Raw genomic sequence first — 20499 nt, 5'->3', positions numbered from 1 at the left:
GCGACGAAGGTGCGCTTGGTGCAGTGGGCAGGCGCTTTAATTGGGCGAGTACATGGGTCATCATGGGCAGCGGAGAGAGGGGGTGGGTGGGGATCCTTAGGTGACGCCAGGCTAGCAATCTGGGGTATTCGGGGGTCGTGGACCCATTACAATCTGTCTTTACCTATTCTTTCACCTATGAAATGGCCGACCTACGTCAGTAAATAACCTCCCTGGGTGGAATTCGATTTCCAAATTTCCCGTCCCTAGATCTTGGACTACAACTTCCTTGCTACTATAATTGCAACGTTTGGTCGGTACATGCCGGACTTCAAGCGCGCTTCAGCGGACGCAACACCCACCGGCACCAAGAAGGCACAGTAGATGGATGCTCGGATCTGTTCTCCGGGATTTCATATTTTGGGATTAGCAGCCATTTGTGGTGTTGTATGCGTGGGGTGGGGTTGGCGTGCCCGTCACCGGGCACCCTAAGTATCTTTTTTTTTGGAGTCGTGTACCATGGCTGAAAATGTTGCAGACAGACGCTGCACAGCTCAATGTTACAAATGTCAATTGATGTCACAGCTTGGCGTGGCCGTCAGCGCGCGGACGAGGTATACTCCAAGATCACACTTTTTCGCAAGTTTGGTATCGTCGCGAGAAACGGTCGTGACAATTAAGGGCAATCTCAAGGTCAGAAACGTCGGTGTCATTTCAGTGGTTTGCAGAGGCCAGATGAGTGCATGATACACGCGCCAGCAGTATCTTGAAGGAAAACTGTAACGATACTTATTCCCTATAGGGTACTGCGTCGTACGCTAACTGACTCAAGGAGTTGGAAGTAATGTAACACTTTTCGAATGCTAGGATGAAGACAGTTTACGCGGCCAATGGCAACGTTTGCCGCAGGAGTAGATTCCTTGTCAAGGGGAATGACAGGATTGTAGGCAATTGACGAGAGAAACGTCATGTTCATCGTTGACTAATCCTTATCTTGCACCGCACCTGCGATTCAATGTCCTAAGACAGAATCTGTCTTGCGACTAGAATCGACTCAAATTGACGCTTCAACAACGTCAAGGACACTTAATTTCGACTCAAGCAACTCGACAGCATGATTAACTCATTTCGACTTATTTCGACTCAAGCGACTCAGTTGCCAAGTCTTGGCGAAGCAGAGAATGCGATTGTTACAGTGGACCCCGAACGGGTCGAGTGCAGCGGGTGGGGCAGCCGTTGTCGACGCGGCGTAAAGCAGGCATCTTCGTAGGGTTATGTTCGGAATCGCTTGTCTACTGCAGGATTTCTTCATTTCGTTTCATTTCACGTTTCGTTGGCCCTTCCTTTACTTGTATTGGCCAGCAGCCCTTCCTTGCCAATGTGCATTTCCTGAAAGAGTGAGCCCACATCGAACCTGTCAAGCAACGGGGTTTGGCTGCGGCCTGAGAGGTAGTGCTACGGAGGACATAGCTTACCCCATGGCTTGGCTTTTTCCTATGAGCCAAGAACCTTCATGTATGATGCTCAGGCCTACTTCTGTCAATACCCCCGGGATCACTTATCCCAGAACAGTCAAATCAGCCAACCGTCAGATGCCGTGACACTTCCCTAATACCTTTGTAGCCCTCTCCCATGAATACAAGTCGCAATCCTTGCAAGCAAAAGACATATAGGTCACAAAGGATACAATTCTAGGCCTGTGTGACCTTTGGGTAGGTGACAGTCAGGTGATCACGAGACCTGAGAGCTGTCTGACGGTATCTAAGCATGCGCCTTGGCGGCAAGGCCCATTTACGACGTTTGCCATTCATAGACATCACAAATTGCAGCATTTCGAGGTTTCCGACCGTTCCCAAGTTACGTGTTACAAATTGCGCACGCACGTGCGGGGGTGTCCATAAAAGCCGGGGGGGCCATGGACGTTATAACGGTAATGATGCGGGTATGCGGGAGGCCATCCTCCTCCTCCCTCGTCCGCTTCAGGGTGAAGCGCCTCAGCGCGACGTGCCTGGCCAGATTTCCAGATTACCGGAGCTTTCGCGAGGTTTTGCAGGAAGGCCAAAAATAGGAAACTGTTTCGCAGCCGCAGTACAGGTTTCAGCCCGAGCACTGGGCGTCGTACAGACAACCAAGTATCACGCAAACACTCGTTTCAAGCGAAAACCTGTGTAAACTGCCTCTGTGTACTTTGCTACATTGTCCTGGGTCAAAAATTGGAAACTGTTCTTGAACTGAATTGAAGTCTCGGTCTTGAATAGTGGACTTCTATTCAAGTCCACTGGTCTGGATCTAACCAGGGCACGACGTCCTCATCGACGCGTCGTCGACTTGTTTTTAAAAAGATTGCAGTATATGTTTCGCGCTCCAATTTTATCGGACCCTTATAGGCTGGTCTGGCGTCCCAAACCAGACAACACAGGTTTCCTTGACAGCAGAAAGCAAACCCAAAAGGAAGGCTCAAAATCCCGTAACCACGGGGGAATGTGCGGGTGGGGCAGCCGTTGTCGACGCGGCCTCGAGCCTGCAAGGTGTATCAGACGCGCTTAGGAAGAGCACGTAAGTGAGCCGGGTGTTCAGGTATTGCAAGTTTCTGAGCTTATGCATAAAAGCCTTTAGGAAGATAGCGACAGATGATACCGACTTTTGCGGGTACGTGCTACGTGCAAGTATTAGATATGTAGTGGTAGATATGTAGCGAGTTCTTTTAGAGTACTGTGATTTTTGGTCGTTCCCGCTCGCATGTATATGATACGATGGCTGGTGAAGAGTAGAGAGAATCCTGCGGTTCATTCTTGGCCATGGCTGCGCGAGCTGGGCATGTGAAGTTGTATTGCCCATGTCCGGGACGTGAAAGATGCCACTTGGAAGCTTTTTTAGTATTATGATATGAGGGACGAAACAGATAATCCGAGTGTCTCCAAAACGTTACACAAGGATGGGGTGTGATCTATGTCTAACGGATTAATAGCCATGTCGGCATGTAATACACTTTCTCCCATCACGGCTTCATCAATTCATCGACACCATGCCACACGACGTCGGTCCTTGTCAGCCCAGTACGTTACCCATCGGCACACTCAGGTCATTTGCATGCAAACGAAAGTAAAACTCATATAGGTAGCCAACAGCAAATAGGAATGCTTGAGTGCCGTTGCCGCTCTGCCAGTCGATTGCGGATCGGCAAGGCTTACGACACAAGCTCCGTCTTCTTCCCCGTCTTGGAAATCTTTTCTAATACGTCTTGAGGACTCACGTTGCCCTTCACAACCACCTTCTGCTCCTCCAAGCTCACGTTATAGCTCTCCACTCCTTCCATCTTCCCCAGCACGCGTTGGACAGCTGCAACGCAGCCGTTGCACATCATCTCAACCTTAAGAACAACTTCAGTCATTTTCTAGTGTTCCCGTCCAGCAGTCTCGTATCCTAAATTGTCAAATACTGCCAACAGTATCTGAACGGGATATTACATACAAAACATTAACATTTGCAATATTACAAATTGTTTAGTCCTAAGCAAATATTTTATTGGTGACGCCAGTTTAATACCGTACTGTCCTTGGTTCTCGTTGCATGCGGTACTGCTCAGATGCACATTCACGATTCCACTACCTCGATTTCTTCTGCAATAGATAGGCGAATACCGTAGCGGTAGGAATTGCAGCCACTGTGGAAGAAACCTATCCAGTCCCGCGAACAACGACACTGCGCGTCGGTTTCTTCTTAATGCACTTATCGCGAAATCATGGTGCTGCTCCGGCGCCGGAACTGGACTTCAACCCTTGGGTCAGCCTGCTTAACGCTGCTAGCGTACGCGGTGCTGGTCTATTGGACTCGACCGGGCTTTATGGAGCAACACTACTACTCGAAGCAGCGCTTATGGGCGCAGTTCCTGGCGTCCTGCGACTGTGACGGCGAAACATGTGAGCACCACAGCCCGGACCTCTCTGCCCGGTTTCGTTCGTTTCACGCGCGTAAAAGCCTTAGGCCCCTCCTCGCCCCTCCTCCCCGCGACGACAACACGCTGCGAGAGTCACGCGTCCGGTTGTCCCAGCCGATTTACCTCTCACGCACGTCCTCCTGTCAGCAAGTTCTTGGTGTCGGACGCTTCCCAGCACCCATCTCCTGTCGGACGTTTCCCAGCACCCATCCCTCTCTCTCTGTCTTACTCGCTTTTTTTCCTCTTCGGCACATCCCACACGCGGCCGCACCCTGCCCTAAACCCTAAACCCCCGTCTCCCCGCCCGGCGACACGGGGCGTGTGGTCAGGTGGGCCCGGGGGGAGGTAGGAAAGTACGGGGTGGACTAAGTCCATGTAAAACCCTCGCGTGGGGGCGGCACAGGGCTGGAGGGTCATGTGTGTGCCGGGGGGGGTTGAGGGAGCTGGTGGGCCCCAAGCCACCTTGTGTTTCGACACGGGGATTGCACCACGGAGACCCCCCGGATTCCACCCCCAGCAACACCGCGTGATCGTTTTTCTTTTTTCTTTTATCTTGGTACAGCACTGTACGTCTTGTACGACAATATTCGGTGTGGTTTCTTAAAACCTGATACACCGCAGGCCCCGACACCTTCAATTTAAACATGATGCACGGCAGTCTGTACGACAGGCTGTTGACGGATTCGAGGAACGGCAACCGGTCCGTCGTGAAGTATCTGGTCTGGCAGCCGCACAAGGTAGCGGCAGCGTACCCATGGCGAGTACGGATGTATGCGCACATGGCGCTGGTTCTGCCGCGAAGGTACGACAATATCCGTACGGTACAGCACCAAGCAGTATATAGCTTTGTCTTGCTGGTGACCGGCATGGCTAAGAATGGCCGCCGCATGGGGTTTGCGGGCCAGGGAGGGACGTTTTCAGATACAGGTAAAGGTGAAAAAACTTTTCCAGCGAGATATCAGTTCCACCGTCCTCCTCTCGTCCTCCTCCTATTCAAGTGGTGTCGGCCTCTTAGTTAGCATGTGGAAATGCGAGTTTTCCTTGAAATTTCCTAACCCCCGAATCGTCCCCTAAAATAACCCCTAACCACCCCAACCACCCAGTCTGGCTGTGCTTCACTCTTGGTGGCTGGCGGGAAGTGAGGAACTGGCGCTGGCACTTCAGCACCTGTCACAAGGTTGGTTGACGGTTGGTTGGTGGTCGTTGAAAGTAGTTAGCGGCCATTGGAAGGTTTTTTTCTTCAAAGGTTTCCCGGCTCTTCGGCGCGGGCGATATCGTACACGGGCACACAGGCGGATTAGGAGGCCGAGGGATTGCGAGGGGAGCTGCAACGCGGCGTCAACGTGTTGAGTTTTTTTTTTATGAAAGGAAAGGGTCTGGATCGCGCGGTGCTGTACACCGCACTTGCGCCGCTTATGCCGTACAGGTGTGCCACTGGTTCTGGATCCGGATTCTGCCGCTGGTCAGCGAGTGGAGGTACGAACTGTACGGGACACCATCGAACGCAAATTCGTACACTGAATTAGAAGACGGGTAAAGTGGCGGGGCGAGCAGCTTCTCCTCCTCTCCTCCTCTTTCCTTTCCCCCCTAACCCTCCTCCCCTCCGTGTATGTGTGTGTATGTGTGTGTGTGTATGTGTGTGTGTGTGTGTGTGTGTCTCTACTCGTCTTTAATGTATTGCTCCAGCGGCTGTTTCAATCCAGATTTCGGATACATGTAATTCGTACATGTGCCTTCGGCGCAGGCAAATCTCTGATAGCCGGTAAACATATAGGGCTATATTTTATATATATGTGAACTGGGTTAGTACAGCCATTTAGTTTACTTCAAGCCGTACTTTGTGCCGTACTGCGCGCAGCCGGACGCGTCCATGCTGTGCAAGCTAGACAGCGCCAGGGAGGCGGAGGAGCGGGGCCGGGAGCGGGATATGCCGCAGGCGACACAAGCTGGGAATACGACACAGCAGCAGCAGCAGCAGCAGCGGGAGGCTGGCGGTGATGGCGGTGGTGACGGAGGCAACACCGCGGCCAATAACAGCAAGGCGAGCGGTGGCGGCGGCGGCGACGGCGGCAGCGAACGACGGCGACGTAGAGGTACCGCAGAGGGACCCGAGGGCGAGTCCGCCGTACGGCCGTTTGTGTGTTCGTTGTACGACACGCGGGGTGCGGCGCCGCTGCTGCGACTTTTGCGGCCTGGGAAGCGAAGGACAGGGTCGGCGGCGCCGCAGTCGCCGCCGGTGCCATTGCCGCAGCCGCCGCCAGCACCGCCGCCGCCACAGGGAGGTGGAGGCTCACCGTGGGGTGGTGTACCGGAGGCGCCACCGCCGCCTCCGCCGTCGATCCCGCCGGAGGCGGAGGGGACAGCCTACGGCGATCCCCCCGGCGTTGGCGGCGGCGGGAAAGACGGGGAGTGCGGCCCCGCTGGCGGCGACGGAACGAACGGCGGAAGCTGTCCGGCGCCGCCGGAGTGGGCAGCAGAGCCAGGTACGGAAGCTGCCGTTAAGCCGCCTCCGCCGCCTCCGCCGGCAGCGCCGGCAGATAAGGACGAGGACGGTGGCGGTGGCGGTGGCGGCGGTGGCGGCGGCAGCGCCCATGGAGTCTCTGGCGACGGCGGCTACCCGGGCGGCGGCGGCGGCAGCGGGGGCGGCGGCGGCGGCGGCGGCTTCAAAGGCCGGCGAGGGGCCAACAGCAGCAGCAGTAGTGGCGGCGGTGGTTTCTGTCGTAATTCGATCTACGTACGGCCACCGCGCCAGGCCGAGGTAAGCGCTGGTCCCTAACCGAAGTAAAGATCACCGGAGCCACAGAGATCTCCAACTTGTAGTTGGCCCACTCAGTGTGGCGCGTCATCCCGGCGTTCGAGGACCCCCTGTGCCTGTGTCGATTAGCCACTGCAACGATATGCCACTGAAGGCAAATCCTAGCATTATCTCATGTTGTGGATACGAATAAGAGGAAGCAAGTAAATTCTAAACACTGGTAAATGTCGCCTCAGGAAAGAGGCCTAATGAAAAGGTGATATTTTGCATTTTTATTTTCTGTTTTCTGATCGTATGGATGTAATGATAATGGTTACTGCAGGTTTCGGAGCATGTACGGGAAGTGGAGGCCAGTCCTCTTGGTCTGCCTCCCCTGGAGCTGCTGAGGGTGGCCCTTCCGAAGGCCGCTGAGCTAGCGGGCTGGCTGGTGTTGCCGTACGTGATGATGGGGCGGTACGTCCTGCTGCTGGCGCCGGCGCCGGCGGCGCCTTCCGGGTACGACAACAGCGACGGTGGAGCGTACGACGAACGGCTGCCGGCGCTGAGCGTTGGGCTGCAGCTCATGCTGGTTGCGGGTGCGTCGCGTTTGCATGTGGGGGTGTGTTGTACAGGGTACGACAGTATTGGGGCGTATGTTATACAGGGTACGACAGGGTACAACGCACGTGCGCAAAATCATCGGCTACGAGCCAAGGCTGAAAAAACAATTAATGTCTAAATGTGCGTATTACAGCATATGACTTGACGCAGCAGACAGATCCTGACGCTGGTGAGAATCCATTACCTTGGGCCTCGGCCTGGAGAATGTACGGAGACATGACGTGGCAAACACGTATGCCGTATAGCTACCGCTGCAGGCCGCGTAGCTCTCTCGAATGTTTGATGGTTCTTATAGCAGCAGTTGCTCCGGCAAGGCTTATATGTATCCTGTAAATGGGGACGTCTGCAACCGCCAAAATGTGCCGTACACCTGTTGCCGTACACCGTACACGCTGCCGGTTCAACCCTGTAGGTGCGCTGTTGACCATATTTGAGCTGCAGCTGTGGGTGCGGGTGGTTTCGGAGCTGCTGTCTCTACACCGGCCAGGACGTTCTTGGGGTCGGCGGCGGGAGGCGGCGTGGCGGGTGGTGTACGAAGGCATGTTACAGGTCAGTCCGTACAGAACAGTCTGCCGTACACTGTACGGTGAATCACCCATCTAACCCGACCCTGTCACTAGTAGTGACTCACTATATACCGCCCCCATCACCTTCGGTCTCCTGCGCCCTCTCCTAGGAGCTTTCTGGGATGAACACCGTCTCACGTCTTATCCTCCCCCCCAACCGCTGCTGTGGATGGTTCTCTGCCCCTGTGTTCCCGCCTGCCCACGCCGCCTCTTGCCCCCTGCAGCACTCTTTCCCCCCTTGGCAGCAGCTTAACTTCTTCGTGGTTTTTGTCTTTCCACTCTTGCCCTCCTCTCCCCTCCCCGTCCGTCCCTACGTCTTTGCGGACCCATTGCTCTGCATGTCATCAGGTCGTTTCCTTGACTTGTGGATGTGTTTCACCCCTTCCCGGCCACCCTCCCTTGGCATCACCTTCACTCGTTCGTGGTTCGTCTTCCCCCCTCTCAACTCCCTCTCTCAAACCCCCCTCTCAAATCCCCCTCTCAAACCCCTGTTTCCCCCCCTGTTTTCCCCCCCTCTCAACCCCCCCCTCAAACCCGTGTTTCCCCCCCTGTTTCCCCCTCCGCTCTCAACCCCCCCCCCTCTTCCCCCCTCCCCGGCCCGTCTCTCTCCCCCGCTCTTCCACTCAGCCGCTCCGGGAGGCCCTACTGTCCTGGAACATCACCCATTTCCTGGGGCGACCTGTACTGCAACTGGTGCTGTCCGTACCCTCCCTGGACGTGGCTCTCATGCTGCCCATCCTGTACTGCGTGGTGATGCTGGGGGCAGCCAACTGCGACGTGGCGACCAGGGCCACACCGGCATTGCTGAGGGTGAGGCGAGAGGGAGGGGGCGTGGGGGGAGGGACGCCGCAAAGGGAGGGTGTGGGGTGCGGGAGCTTGCGGTCCGCCCGTCTGTCTGCGTGTGCACTTTGCATCATATAGTGATAACATCCTCTGATCATTTTAAATTAAATTAAATTAAAGTAAAGTAAATAAAATAATGGTATCGACCGTGTGTGTCTGCATGTGTATGTGTGTCTTAGAATGTGCCTCACCCGTCCGGTTGCAACCTCTTCCTCACGCACATATCCCACCGACTCCTGTTGATTAGCCGGAAGTCGGAATAGATCTCTCTCTCTCTCTCTCTCTCTCTCTTACAAGCTTACAAGCTTACAAGCTTACATGTTCTCTTGTACTGGGTACAACTCTAAACTGCCAAACCATCTAGATCATCCGAACCTGGCAAGGCACCTAACTTTATCAATCTGTCTATCACTCTCTTCATCTCTCCTCCATCCCGCACCACACCTAGATATCTAACGCATCATTACCTTGATGTGCCAGGTCGCCCGACGTGTACGACACCACGAGGGCGGATTCCACCTGCTGCTGCTCCATGTCGTCATGGCGGCGGAGCCCAAAGCACTGCCGTACATTGTACGACTGATGCACTGCTTCAGCGTCATGGACACTGTGGGCAACGCCGGGCGCGCCGCCGTGGTGGCGGCGATGTTGGAGGAAGCCCCCGGGCTGGCGGCGGCGCTGGCGGCGGCGTTGCAACAGCAGCAGCAGCAGCAGCAGCAACAGCAACAACATGAGGTTGGCGGCGGCGGGGGAGATGGGGATGGCGGAGACGAGTTGGCGGCGGCGATGCGTGCGCGTGTGGCGGCGGCGGTGGGCGGGGATCGCGGCGCGCATCACCGTCGCGACGGCGCCGGCGGTGGCGGCGTGGATGGGGACCTGTACGACAGCGAGGATGAGGATGAGGACGAGGATGACGAGGCGGAGGGTGTGCGCGGGGAGGGTCGGCCCGTGGTGCTTAGGTGGCCGGCGCCTTTGCAGGTAGACGGCCCGGGTCGGAGGGGGTGGATGGAAAGGGGTCGGAAGGGGGGGCGCTTGTTAGGAGATGCATGACCCTCACCATCCTTCAGCCTTCTGACACTTTGCACCTCCTTTATAAAGCTTTCCTAAGCATCTCTTTTTTGTCCTTTTTTAAGTTCAAGAACCACCTGTCGTCACTAGAATGAATACGACCAACATTTAAAAGAAACATTCGGCCCATTTGTTGCCCTTTAATTTCCGGCCAATTGTTCTCGGCTTTATTCTTTTTTTCCTTCCCTCCTCCGATTCTTTCTTTTCCTCTTTTCGTTCCGCTCATCCTCCCCTCCGGCACCTTACCCCCTTCTGTCCTCTGGGGCCCCCCTTTCTCCCCCCTGCCGTGCAAAACCCGCCGTACAGCTCCCCTCGGAGTCCCACGACTGGGACGACGTGCCCCGGGGTTTCACGTGCGCCATCACGCAGCAGCTCATGACCCAACCCGCCATGTTGGTGTCCCCCGAGCTGCCGTCGGCGCCCACGTACGAACGAGCTGCGATACAGCAGTGGCTGGCGGGGCAGATGTGCGTGCGTGTGGGGATGGAGGGGTGGAGCGGGGTGTTGTGTTTTTCGGTGGGGGGAGGGAAATGGGTTGGGTGTGGGTTTTGGCGGGCGGGAGTGTGTGGACACTTGAGAGCCGTGGAGTGGAGGTGGAGGGGATGTGGTGGAAATGGGGGTTTGGGGGGTTTTAAACCCGCCCACCCCCTATTCCGCGTTGTTGCCCCGCAGGCGCGACCCCAAGTCCAACACCCCACTCCGCTGCTACAGCTTGCTGCCTAATGAGGATCTCCATCGAGCCATAGACGACTGGGTAAGTGAGAGAAGCGGATCGGGGTGGTGCGTGTGTGTGTGTGTGTGTGTATGGGGGGGACGGATGTGAAAGCAGAGGAAGGGGGTAGGAAACAGACCTCCCCCACACACCAGGGTTCAGTAACTTACAAATGTATTCCTACAGTATCTGTCTATATCGCCGATATTGTTTTCATTGTCAGTGGTTCGTCGTACCCCTAGGGCCCCCCTCCGCCCGGGGTTTAGGGAGCCGCTACACGACCTTTCCCCGTGTTGGTGGGGTAACCTCTTCCCTCGCGCTCTAGCTAATGTCGCGTTACAAGAGGTCTCCCGCAACCCGTCGGGCGGTTTTTTCGGTTTGTCGGAAACGGTCTTTGCAGCCTGCTTGAGCCTGCAGCCCCCCCTAGCTGCCCGGTTTTGGCAATGAAGGTCAGGTTGTCGAAAGAGGCCCGTGTGGAATTGCTAGGTACACACACATACGCACATATGCACACGCATACGCGCGTACGGCACTTGGCGCCCCGTCCCGTTCCTTTCTCCGTACGCAGGTGAGTCACCGGCTACGGGCTGCGCAGCGTACGGCAGCTCGAAGGTCCGAAGGACGAGCCAGCAGGCGGCGTCGGCGAGGACCCGCAGGTCTTGCGGATAATGACGGCGGGCTTGGCGGTGATGCTGCCGTGGCGGCGGCGGCGGCAGCCGCTGGCGGCGTCCACGCGGCTGCTGGCGTTGACGTCGGCGACGATTCCGCGTCGCGTTCCGGTGACGATACCGAGTCGTACACTAGGTCTGGCGGCAGCAGCGGCGGCGCGCGATCGACGTCGGTTCTGGCCTCCTTGGCGCAAGGTGCTTCCAGCCTGATGGACACCGGCGTGGAGGTGATGAGCCGGGCGGTGGCGGCGGCGGCGGCGGCGGTTGCCGTCGCTGCTGCAACAACGGCCGGCGGCGGCGGCAGTGGCCATGCACCGCCGCCGGGAAAGTACACCATTGGAGACGAGATTCCTCCTGGCGAGGGGCAGCACGAGGCGCAGGAACAACGTGCCCCTGAAGGGTACGGGGAGCTTCAGGGAGGGCCGGGGGAACAGCGAGGAGGAGGAGGGAGCGGCGGGGGTAGCAGAGGGCCGTGAGCGGAGCACGATGCGGAGGACTAGGCGCCCGTACAGGGCAGGCATCTGCACATCTGTGCACATCTGTGCACGAGAACCGTGGAAAGATAAAGACTGGGGGAACTGGGGGAGGAGTGACGATGCCGGGACGAGCAGCTTGGGGACGGTATGTTCTGAGCAGGATGACGACAATGCCAGACGGTTGCTGGTTGGTTGGTTGGTTGGTTGATGCTGAAAAAGTTCATGAATGGCGGCAAAGTGCTGTGTTGTATGAAGAGGGATGTGTCGTACCTGTATCCGTATTCCAGCTTTTCAACAGTAGCCAACAGCATGAACAGTAGCCAACAGTAGGCCCCGGAGGAGGCTGCTCCTTGTGTGCGACAGCTGTGTGTGCAGGGCAAGTAGTGGCTGAGGGGTGGTGCGGCACAGGGGACATGTAGGACATTACGGTTAGCATGACGGTTGCACGATCTCGTGAGTTCATGATAATCATCAGTAGTCTGCCGCTGGTTACTGCATCGAGGGTCGGTTTTATGGTACTGCACGTGCTTTCTCGTGGCAGCGGCGGCGACTGGCACGGCATGATATTGTGTTCCATAGTTCTCTGTTCGTACAGCAGTGTGTGTGCTAGTTGACTCGTAGCGGCTGTTCCGCGAAAGCTCAGAAGCCCTGTCCGTACTGGACCAGCATATTACAGTTTTACCTGCGTATACGACATACGACATTGGAACGGCTGAGGCAGTGGTTGGGACATATGTCGTTGTAACAGAGCGGATGTGCAACCCGAGACCGGCAGAAAGCGCCTCCGCAAAGCATTTCCCGACGGGGACGCCATGACAGATATCCTACCCAGTAATGGTGCATTAGGAGGTAGTATATACATGTATTTGACATGTCTACAAATTATGCCTGCGCCGTCAAACGCGACGCGTAGTTTGCCCTTCCGCCAGCCTTTTTCAAAGGCTCGTGAGAGCAGATGCAATAGTTCTCCACGCATGGACGATACACAACAACTTCGATGTCGTTTTACATCCTTGGACTGTTGCAACAATTCGTGTGAACTGGGAAGGTTTCAAAAGCAATAAGTACGAAGCCGTACCAGTACTACAGTTACACTTTCATGGTTTCAAACGCAGTGGGCCGGGAGGGTGCACAGCAGCCCTCATACATGACAGCCCCGCCAGCAATGTGCGGCAAACGACGGACGATGGGACACCTGCCGGCCGGTTTTGAGACACATGTACGGCGGGACCGATCTCCAGACGGGCCCCCTCCTATCCATTGCAGCCGTGTTCCCACATGCCATTGCAGCCGTGTTCCCACATGCCATTCAACCCCCTTCTTTCCGCCTCGCTCGCCTTCATGTTCAACCCGTACCGAAGTAAATTAAAGGCACAGCCCCGCCGCTCATAGGCGTTACAAAATAACGCACTTTCTACTCTGGAGAACATGACCATACAGCTCTATCCGGCAAGCCGCCCACCCACCCCGTTTTCGCCCCTCTAACACTACCACCACCAGTACCACCAAACAACACCCCGACGCGGGAAAGGAGAGCTGTTAATGAGCTCCCATGCCCCCTACGCGTTTTAATGTCCTCGGGTCCAAATTGAAGTCCTTGTTAGGCAATGCAACAGGGTTCCGTTTCGCGTCAGTTCCACGCCACTCAGTCTGGGAGTTTCCATGAGCCCCATATCTGTCTTACAAACAATGCGGAATACTATCTGCAACAGCAATCAGACCTGGGAGGGCAAAAAAGAGCAAGCCCTTGTCTGGCCCGTGGTGGGCTCGTGTTACACTCTTTTTGAGAGAAAAGGCAATCAACAAGGTGTAACACACGCACATGCACACACACAAAGCCGCCAGCTACGGGCGTAAATAACCAGCTGTCAAGTCGAAGGGTATAAAAAGGGCACCGAAGCGGACCTCCAGTCGAAACGAAACCAGTGAAGTCATTGTTAGGTGCGCGCGGTACTCCATCGACACACACACGCGCAGTACATAAACACCGCAGCCCGCACACACACGTGCCTACACAAACACATGGATAAACACATGTGGGGGGGGCCATGCAGACCCGGGCAAGCAGACCCGGCCCACAGCCGCACGATTCTTTAAATTTAGACCCGCGTATGAATGCGTATGCAATGTCGGTCTTTGGTTAATGCATTCCCCGAGAGGTGGCGGATAAATCGCATCCACTCGTCCTCAAACGGTCCAGTATGTCGTATGGTTCTTACGCATATGTTTGGCCTCTTCCACCAGCATTGCAACCCCACACGCAATCTTGCTTATCCGCACGCTGCAATATACAAACGACAGTAGCCCATTGTCGGCTACAACAGCTGGACTCTGGACCCGGGCTGGCCGTGCCGGCACGCGGTGACATGCGTCGGTGGGATGACGCAGCCGGGGCAACTCAAGCTCCCGCCGACGACCCCCTGAAACGTGCGCCAACTCCCACCTCCACAGCATGCGACAGCTCATACCGAATGAGGACCCCGACATCATGCTGCTTTGCATCCCAGCACTTTAAGGCATCAGCCCTCCGCTATGCCCCTCCACGCGTGCGTATCGCAAGCAGGTGGCCACCCGCAGCAGGAGCCATATCGCCGCCGCCCCAGGCAGCTGCTGCCAACACGCTCCGGGAGAGTAAAGTAAACCACACAGCACATTGTCAGCCAGACAGCCAGCCCCCGGGTCAAATCCGGTGCAAGATATACAACCAGGTTACGCCCTCACCACCACCAACAGTGTCACATCACGCCACCGTCGCCTCAGTAATGCCAACGTCTGCCGCACCACCGCCGCCGCTTCGATCTTCAGGCCTTTCACAACCGCCACAGTTACTTGGAAGGGCCGAAAGCACCGCCGACCCTGTTATCAAACCGCGGGAAACCTCCTCCTGCGCACCCTCTTCCGTACCCACCGGTTTCTGATCTTCGCCTGCAGACACAGGCTGCGGTCCTGGCACGGACTCTCGTCCTACCCACGCCCCGCCAACGCCGCCTGCTGCAGGCGGTTCCGCCTGTCCCCCCCCGGCTGACCCATTCGGCTCGGGCGGTGGCGACGGCGAATGCCTAGGTACAGTAAAAACTCGTAGCGGCTGCGGTGTCGCGTTGGCGTCCGACCCCGGCGGGGTGCGGGAGCCCGGCGGTGGCGTCTGGCCGTGGACGCTTGGCAGCGTCGGGCGGTGGGGTTGCGGCTGCGGGTGATGACCCGGCTGTTGCTGTTGCTGATGCGGGTGGTGGTGGTGGTGGACCTGGCCGTGAGCGCCGTGACCATGGCCGCGAACGCCACCGCCGCCAGGATGTCCCGACGCAGCGCTGTGAGGCGGCAAATGCACCTGGGGCCCTGCACCAGGTGCGGGTCCGGTGATCCCGCCTGCGACCTTCTCCTTTTCCCGGTCGCGCATGCGCTTAATGGTAGAACGCACAAACTCCTTCAAGTTTGCCTCCAGCTTATGTCGCTCGATGGGCTTGAAGACACCTGCGCTGCGCCGCTCCTCCCAAGCACGTCGCTCCTTGGCCACCACTTCTCGATATACCTGCGGGTGCGGGGTGCAGGATCGAAAGCGTGGAGAAGGACAAAAGGGAAAGACGAAAGCAGTAACACTGTGACGGTGTCACCAGGGTTTACAATGCTATGTTCATACCAGTTCTAGCAAAACCTATATTTGACCCAAGTTGATAAAAAACGTTCATTTGCTCACGGAAACCCGATTACCCGGTAACCGGTCCCCTCACCTTAGCGCGTAGGAAGTGGGCCTCCTGTACGGACACACGGCTGGGGTGCTCAGGCTGCATGTACTTGCCCAGTCGGTGCTGTACCATGTCGGCCACGTATGCCTCAAACGACGCATCCGGCTCCTCCCACACGTCCGCATGGTGGGTGGAGACAGGCCGCAACCACTCTGCGGGTTGCGATATCGGCGCCCACCCAACAGGGAGCCGTCAGCGAGGAGCATCACACGCCATTGAAGTGAGAGAGCATCAACCCCGCAAGGGTACATCTAACCATGCCATGCGAAGTGCAAGCCGTGAGGTTTTTGATGAGAACAGCTTTGTGACGGCAAAAGGGCACAGCAGATGAGGTCCGATGAGGGATGGGACGCGAGTCCCAGGGACAACCCAAGCACCGCAGGTTGAGGCATGCAGCCTGGCCTGGGCCTGGAGAGATATCGATGGCGTCGCCATCTTAGCCCCTCTGCTCTGCCCCGTCTTCTGAAGTGATATATCAAGTGTCTGTATAAGGCGATAAGGACGGACAACGGAGAAAATCTCCCAAGAAGTATGTGCAACAGCGGAGCTCTGCTTCGGCGTACCTTCGATATTTTCCGCCTCTGCGCCGTGGCCTCCGCCTGCAACCCCCTGGGGCATCGTGGTACCTCTTCCAGCTGTGGGCCCCGCGCCGCCCAGGTGCGACGGCTCGGGTGAAGGATGCGGCGAAAACCGCGCCATGCCAGCTGTTGATGTGCTTCCGTCGACGGAAGCTCCGCCGCCGCCGCCACCTGCAATTGCTGGCGCCGCTGACGGCGCTGGCATTCGCCAATCGCTGAGGGAGCTAATAGGAACAACGGACGGCACACCGGCGGAGCCAGCGACCGCCCCGGCGGCCGCGGCGGTGGCGGTAGTTGCACTTCCTGGGGCCGGGGAAGGCGCTTGGAAGCCCGTGCCGATGGCCCCGCCGCCATGCTGTGCGGCGGGGCCGAAACCAGACAAGGTGGGCGTGGAAGTCGTCGAACCCGGGCCCTGACCAGCAGCCGAAGCGCCACGTACAGCATCCCATCCGCCATATGGAGATGATGAGTTGTGTTGGTGATATGGGCTCGGGCCGGTGGCAGTTGCGGCGACGGCTGAGCCGCCCGCGGGGTGCTGAACGCGCAATGGGCGAAGCTGTGTACCTTCCCATGGCGCAGCCGTGACTGCCGTTTGCGATGATGACGGCGGCGGCGGCGGCGGTAGCTCCAGCGTTGATGCAGTTCCGACGGCCGTCAGAGTTGGCGGCGGCGGCGGCTCCAGTATAGGTGACATTGGCGGCCCAGACAGGCTCAAGAGCGGCGACCAACAGCAGTCAGGCTCGCTGTCCTGTGCTGCTGTATTCCCGTCCTCAGCCGTTTTGCTGCCTTCCAGCTCTGGGCGACCATAGCTGCCGTAAAGGCCCAATGCAAATAGCGTGACGACGTCCGTTGGCTCGGGCTTTATCTGGCCCTTGATCAGCGGCAGCTGCGATGGCTTTCGCATAGGTCGCTGCATTGCAAACAGCTGCTCTGCGGTTAGTCGTTCTGGGAGGTCCCCTGCCGGATTATCGCGCTCTTCCGACACCCCTCTTCGAGCCCACCCGCGGGATTGCTGCGTGTGGTGAGAGGCGTGCAAAGACCGGGGCGGTGGCCCTGGCAGATCCGATGACGATTGTAGCAGCGTTGCGGTAGCATGGTCGCGCTCAGGGCCGTCAGCTGCGCCGTTTGCAGCCGGGTAGACGACCGCGCCCCAGCGACTCGAAGGATAAGTGCCGTGGGCGGTGGGGTGGGAATGCTGGTGGTGCGAATGGAGGCCACCACTAACTAGGGAGTACGGCGGCCGTGGCGGCGGACCCGGCAGCGTGGCGCCGGGGGTGTACGGCGGTGCCGTGGCGTCACCAGCAGCCGTACCGTCCTGACCATGTACATGGCTGAACTTGCGTCGTTTGCTGGCATTATAAACCCCGTCATCCGCGGTGCCGGCGCCGCTGTGGGCTGGGTAGGGGTCCACACTGGCAGGTGAGGGCGGCCGCGGCGGCAGGCCTAGCGGGGAGGGCCCCATGCCCATTGCGCCCGCCGTGGTCGCACCGCGTGCCATCGTCGCAGCGGTGCCCCCGGCCCCCGCGCCGTTTACTAGAGGTCCCGTCATGCCGGCACTCCCGGAACGACCCATCATGTGCCGCAAGAGGCCCGGACGGCTTGCAAGGGCGGCCGCTGCAGCTGCAGCCACTGCTAAGGCGCGTTGACGCCCGGGGGCGAGAGGCGGCAGACCCATGGGCCCGTTTTGCCCTGCGAACGCCGCCTGATCCACATCCATGGTGTCATCCTCCAACGAGACCGTGCTACTGGTGCGAGGCAGAGATGACGCTGCAGCAGCTGCTGCTGCGTCGCCAGCAGCCATGGTATCGCCAGACGCCACCGCTGCGCCGGGCATCAGCGGCGGTGGCGGCGGAAGGCCGCTGCCGCCGATCATTCCCGCGTCCTTCAAACGCATCATCTGCTGTTGCTGCTTCAGCAAATGCTGCTGCATCATCTGCTGCTGTTGCTGCATTGCTAGAAGCACCATGCCGCTCCCTGCACTACACCCTACAGTGGAAAAGGGTGCTGACCGCACGCCGCCACCACCGCCACGGGTATTCCCAAAGCGCACCGGCGGTGCGGCCATGAGCTGCAGCAGCCTCTGGTCTGTAACCGCCGACGGCGGAAACTTCTTCAGCAGCGCCGCAGCCTTTGTCCGCACGTCATAGTCGGCGTTGCTTGAGAGTTGGCGCAGCATGTCGGCGAAGTTGCCATGTGCTGTGCGCACTGCATATATGTCATTAGCCTCCAGCGGAAGGCCGTCCACGGCGCGGAGGACCTGGACGCCACCGGGAGCGCAAGCAAAGACGGTAAGGATAATCCAATGAGCCAAGGCCAAGGCTTGCGATATAGGATCCAACGTGCCCCAGGAACGGGATCCAAGTATCAGGTCGGACATCTAGGCCTAGGGAGGGCCCACGGCATGGAGCACAAGCGTGGGAACCGGACAGCAGCGCCCCACTCAACCATGCTTGCATTTACGGCTCTTTGTTCACGGCTTTGCCGCCGTCCCCTAGCGTGCGTCCCGTACCTTTCGCAGGATGACGCAGTACTCCTTGCCCGTGTTGCGAACCATGGCCTGATGCAGCTGCGTGAGCAACCCGCAGGCTACGAGCTCTTTTTTGGCTGCAGAGCTGGTCGTCTTAATAATCACGTCCAGAAGCAGCGACAGGTCTGCCATCCGCGCGCGCTGCCGCGCCGTTAGCCCGCCGGCGGAGCCGGGTCCCGGCCCCGGCAGGCTCAGGTCATCCATGTTGCGCGACATGCCGCTGCCGCTGAGGTAGCGCCCACCGGCTCCTAATCCAAAGCCGTTATTGCCCCGGCCGGCATGACCGCCTCCGATGTCACACAGGTTAAAGAGGCGCAGCACTTTGATTACGTTCTGCCTGCTCGGGTCCTTTAGCCGACCGTTGCTGCCAACCACCTCCTCCAATCGCCGGTCAATCTCGCTGCGCAGCTTGCGGTTGGCCGCGGCAGCGCTGCTGCCGCCACCGCCGCCGCGACCTGTAGTGGACGGTGGCGGTGGCGAATTCGACCGCGGAGGTGAGTACGACAGTCCAGCCGCTGCGCTCGCCGGCGGTGCACCCCCAGAGCCCAGAGAGTTTTTCCGCGCGACGCCGCCCGACGAGGACACCGGCGCTGCTGGCGCTGTGGAGGTGCCTGAGCTACCCGTACCGCTGCCGTCACCACGCTTGCCAGAAACCGCTGCTGTTGCTGCTGCCGCCGTGTGGTTAGGCCCCGCTGACGCGCTCCCATTTTCAGTAGACTCCGGTGCCCCGCCCGCCGCGGGGGCCTTAGGTGGCAAGCGGCGGAGGCGCTTCCGTAGCGGCACGTGCTTCGCCGCCTCTGTCGCCACGTTGCGCACCTCGTCGAGCGCCTCATCGTCATTGCCCAGCGACGGGGACGAGCGCCGTGATGGGGGAGACTGCGGCGACGGCGGGGAGTGCTGCGAGCGAGGTGATGGCGGCGAAGACGGCGTGGCAACGGGCTTCTCCTCCACCGCAGGCGCCGGTGCGGTATCTGTGCGTCAGGGCCGCATCACAACACCTCGGATTTTACGAATACATCCAATCAATTGGAGACCCAATCCGTCCGCTCCTTGAAACCGTCGAAAGAGCACTGTGGCAGGAGCGTGGCAACATCCTAAGCAGGTCCAGCCTCTTGCTTCGTATACACTCGCGACCCCGACGACGACCCCCACTCGCAGCGTTCAATAAGGACGCCACAGTATCTACCCCAAGCTTACCTTGTTGCTGCATGATTTTCCACTGCTTGAAGAGTGCCTTAGGACCCCTAACCTGCGCGACCTGTGGCTTTGATATCCCCGTGCCTGCCTCCGGCTGCTTTGCTGCATTGGTCCCTGAAGCCTTCCCTTTCGTAGCTGCGCTTGTCGCCGCTCCGCCTGCCGCAGCCTTATCTGCTTTGCGTGGCTCCTTCGCCTTTGATGTCGCAACGCCCGTAACATCCCCTGCTGCTTGCTTGTCCCGCTTGTCCGAGGCGGAGCCATGACCGCTGGTGCTCGGTGCAGGCGCCACGCTGTCATGCTGCTGCTGTTGCTGCTGTATCCTCGGAATAGGCTCTTGGCCATAGAAGTGTTTCACGGTCCACATGATAGTCCGTGCCTTGCACAGCCGCTCCAGCCTGAAAGCAGGGAGGAAGCCATCGACGGCCAATACGTCTCAGTACGCACACCAGGGCCACATTTCTTTAGCAACAAACCAGAAACCTTTCCTGTGATTGCTTGTAAATCTTTCGTAATTGGTCCCTTTCCGTCCTTCCCGTCTGTCACCACTACGTTCGCACGAACTCAAAATACCTCCCGGATGGAAGCATATCGCCCTACGTGCCCGAATGCCTACGCTAGATCCATCGTTGCTCAATACCCCTTTCCCCTCAACCCGATCGACCCGGCGGCTGTCCCCACGAGCCCCGCAACGGCCCCTCCCAGCCCGGGTAGAGGCACCGCACCTTGTGACCATGCCCATTTCCTTGGCCTTATCCACTTTTGCTCCAACGCGCCATTCCAGAAGCATCCGCATGTTGGGGTCCATGTCGCTGTCCGTCAGCATAATAGGGGGCAGGTCGTGCAGCGCAGTGTC

General features: G+C 58.3%; 2 protein-coding genes across 2 annotated transcripts; one reads left to right on the top strand and one right to left on the bottom strand.

Moving 5' to 3' along the window:
* Positions 1 to 2883: 2883 nt before the first annotated feature.
* Positions 2884 to 3468, bottom strand: atx1 (uncharacterized protein). Its single transcript, XM_002954706.1, has one exon. It carries the CDS (start codon positions 3368 to 3370, stop codon positions 3167 to 3169), a length of 204 nt encoding a protein of 67 aa, XP_002954752.1. The 5' UTR covers positions 3371 to 3468; the 3' UTR covers positions 2884 to 3166.
* Positions 3469 to 3721: 253 nt separating this feature from the next.
* VOLCADRAFT_118854 (uncharacterized protein) lies at positions 3722 to 11604 on the top strand (the record flags this gene model as incomplete). The annotated part of the gene is made up of 10 exons (XM_002954759.1): positions 3722 to 3899; positions 5343 to 5392; positions 5775 to 6674; positions 6994 to 7246; positions 7684 to 7820; positions 8465 to 8647; positions 9161 to 9658; positions 10055 to 10215; positions 10421 to 10502; positions 11029 to 11604. The coding sequence occupies 10 exons, from the start codon at positions 3722 to 3724 to the stop codon at positions 11602 to 11604; spliced, it is 3018 nt and encodes a 1005-aa protein (XP_002954805.1).
* Between the last annotated feature and the right edge of the window lie 8895 nt (positions 11605 to 20499).

Source organism: Volvox carteri, assembly GCF_000143455.1.
Source record: "Volvox carteri f. nagariensis unplaced genomic scaffold VOLCAscaffold_45, whole genome shotgun sequence".
Taxonomy (NCBI): Eukaryota; Viridiplantae; Chlorophyta; class Chlorophyceae; order Chlamydomonadales; family Volvocaceae; genus Volvox; species Volvox carteri.
Note: the sequence above shows the minus strand (reverse complement) of the source record. Positions and strands in the feature narration are given on the sequence as shown.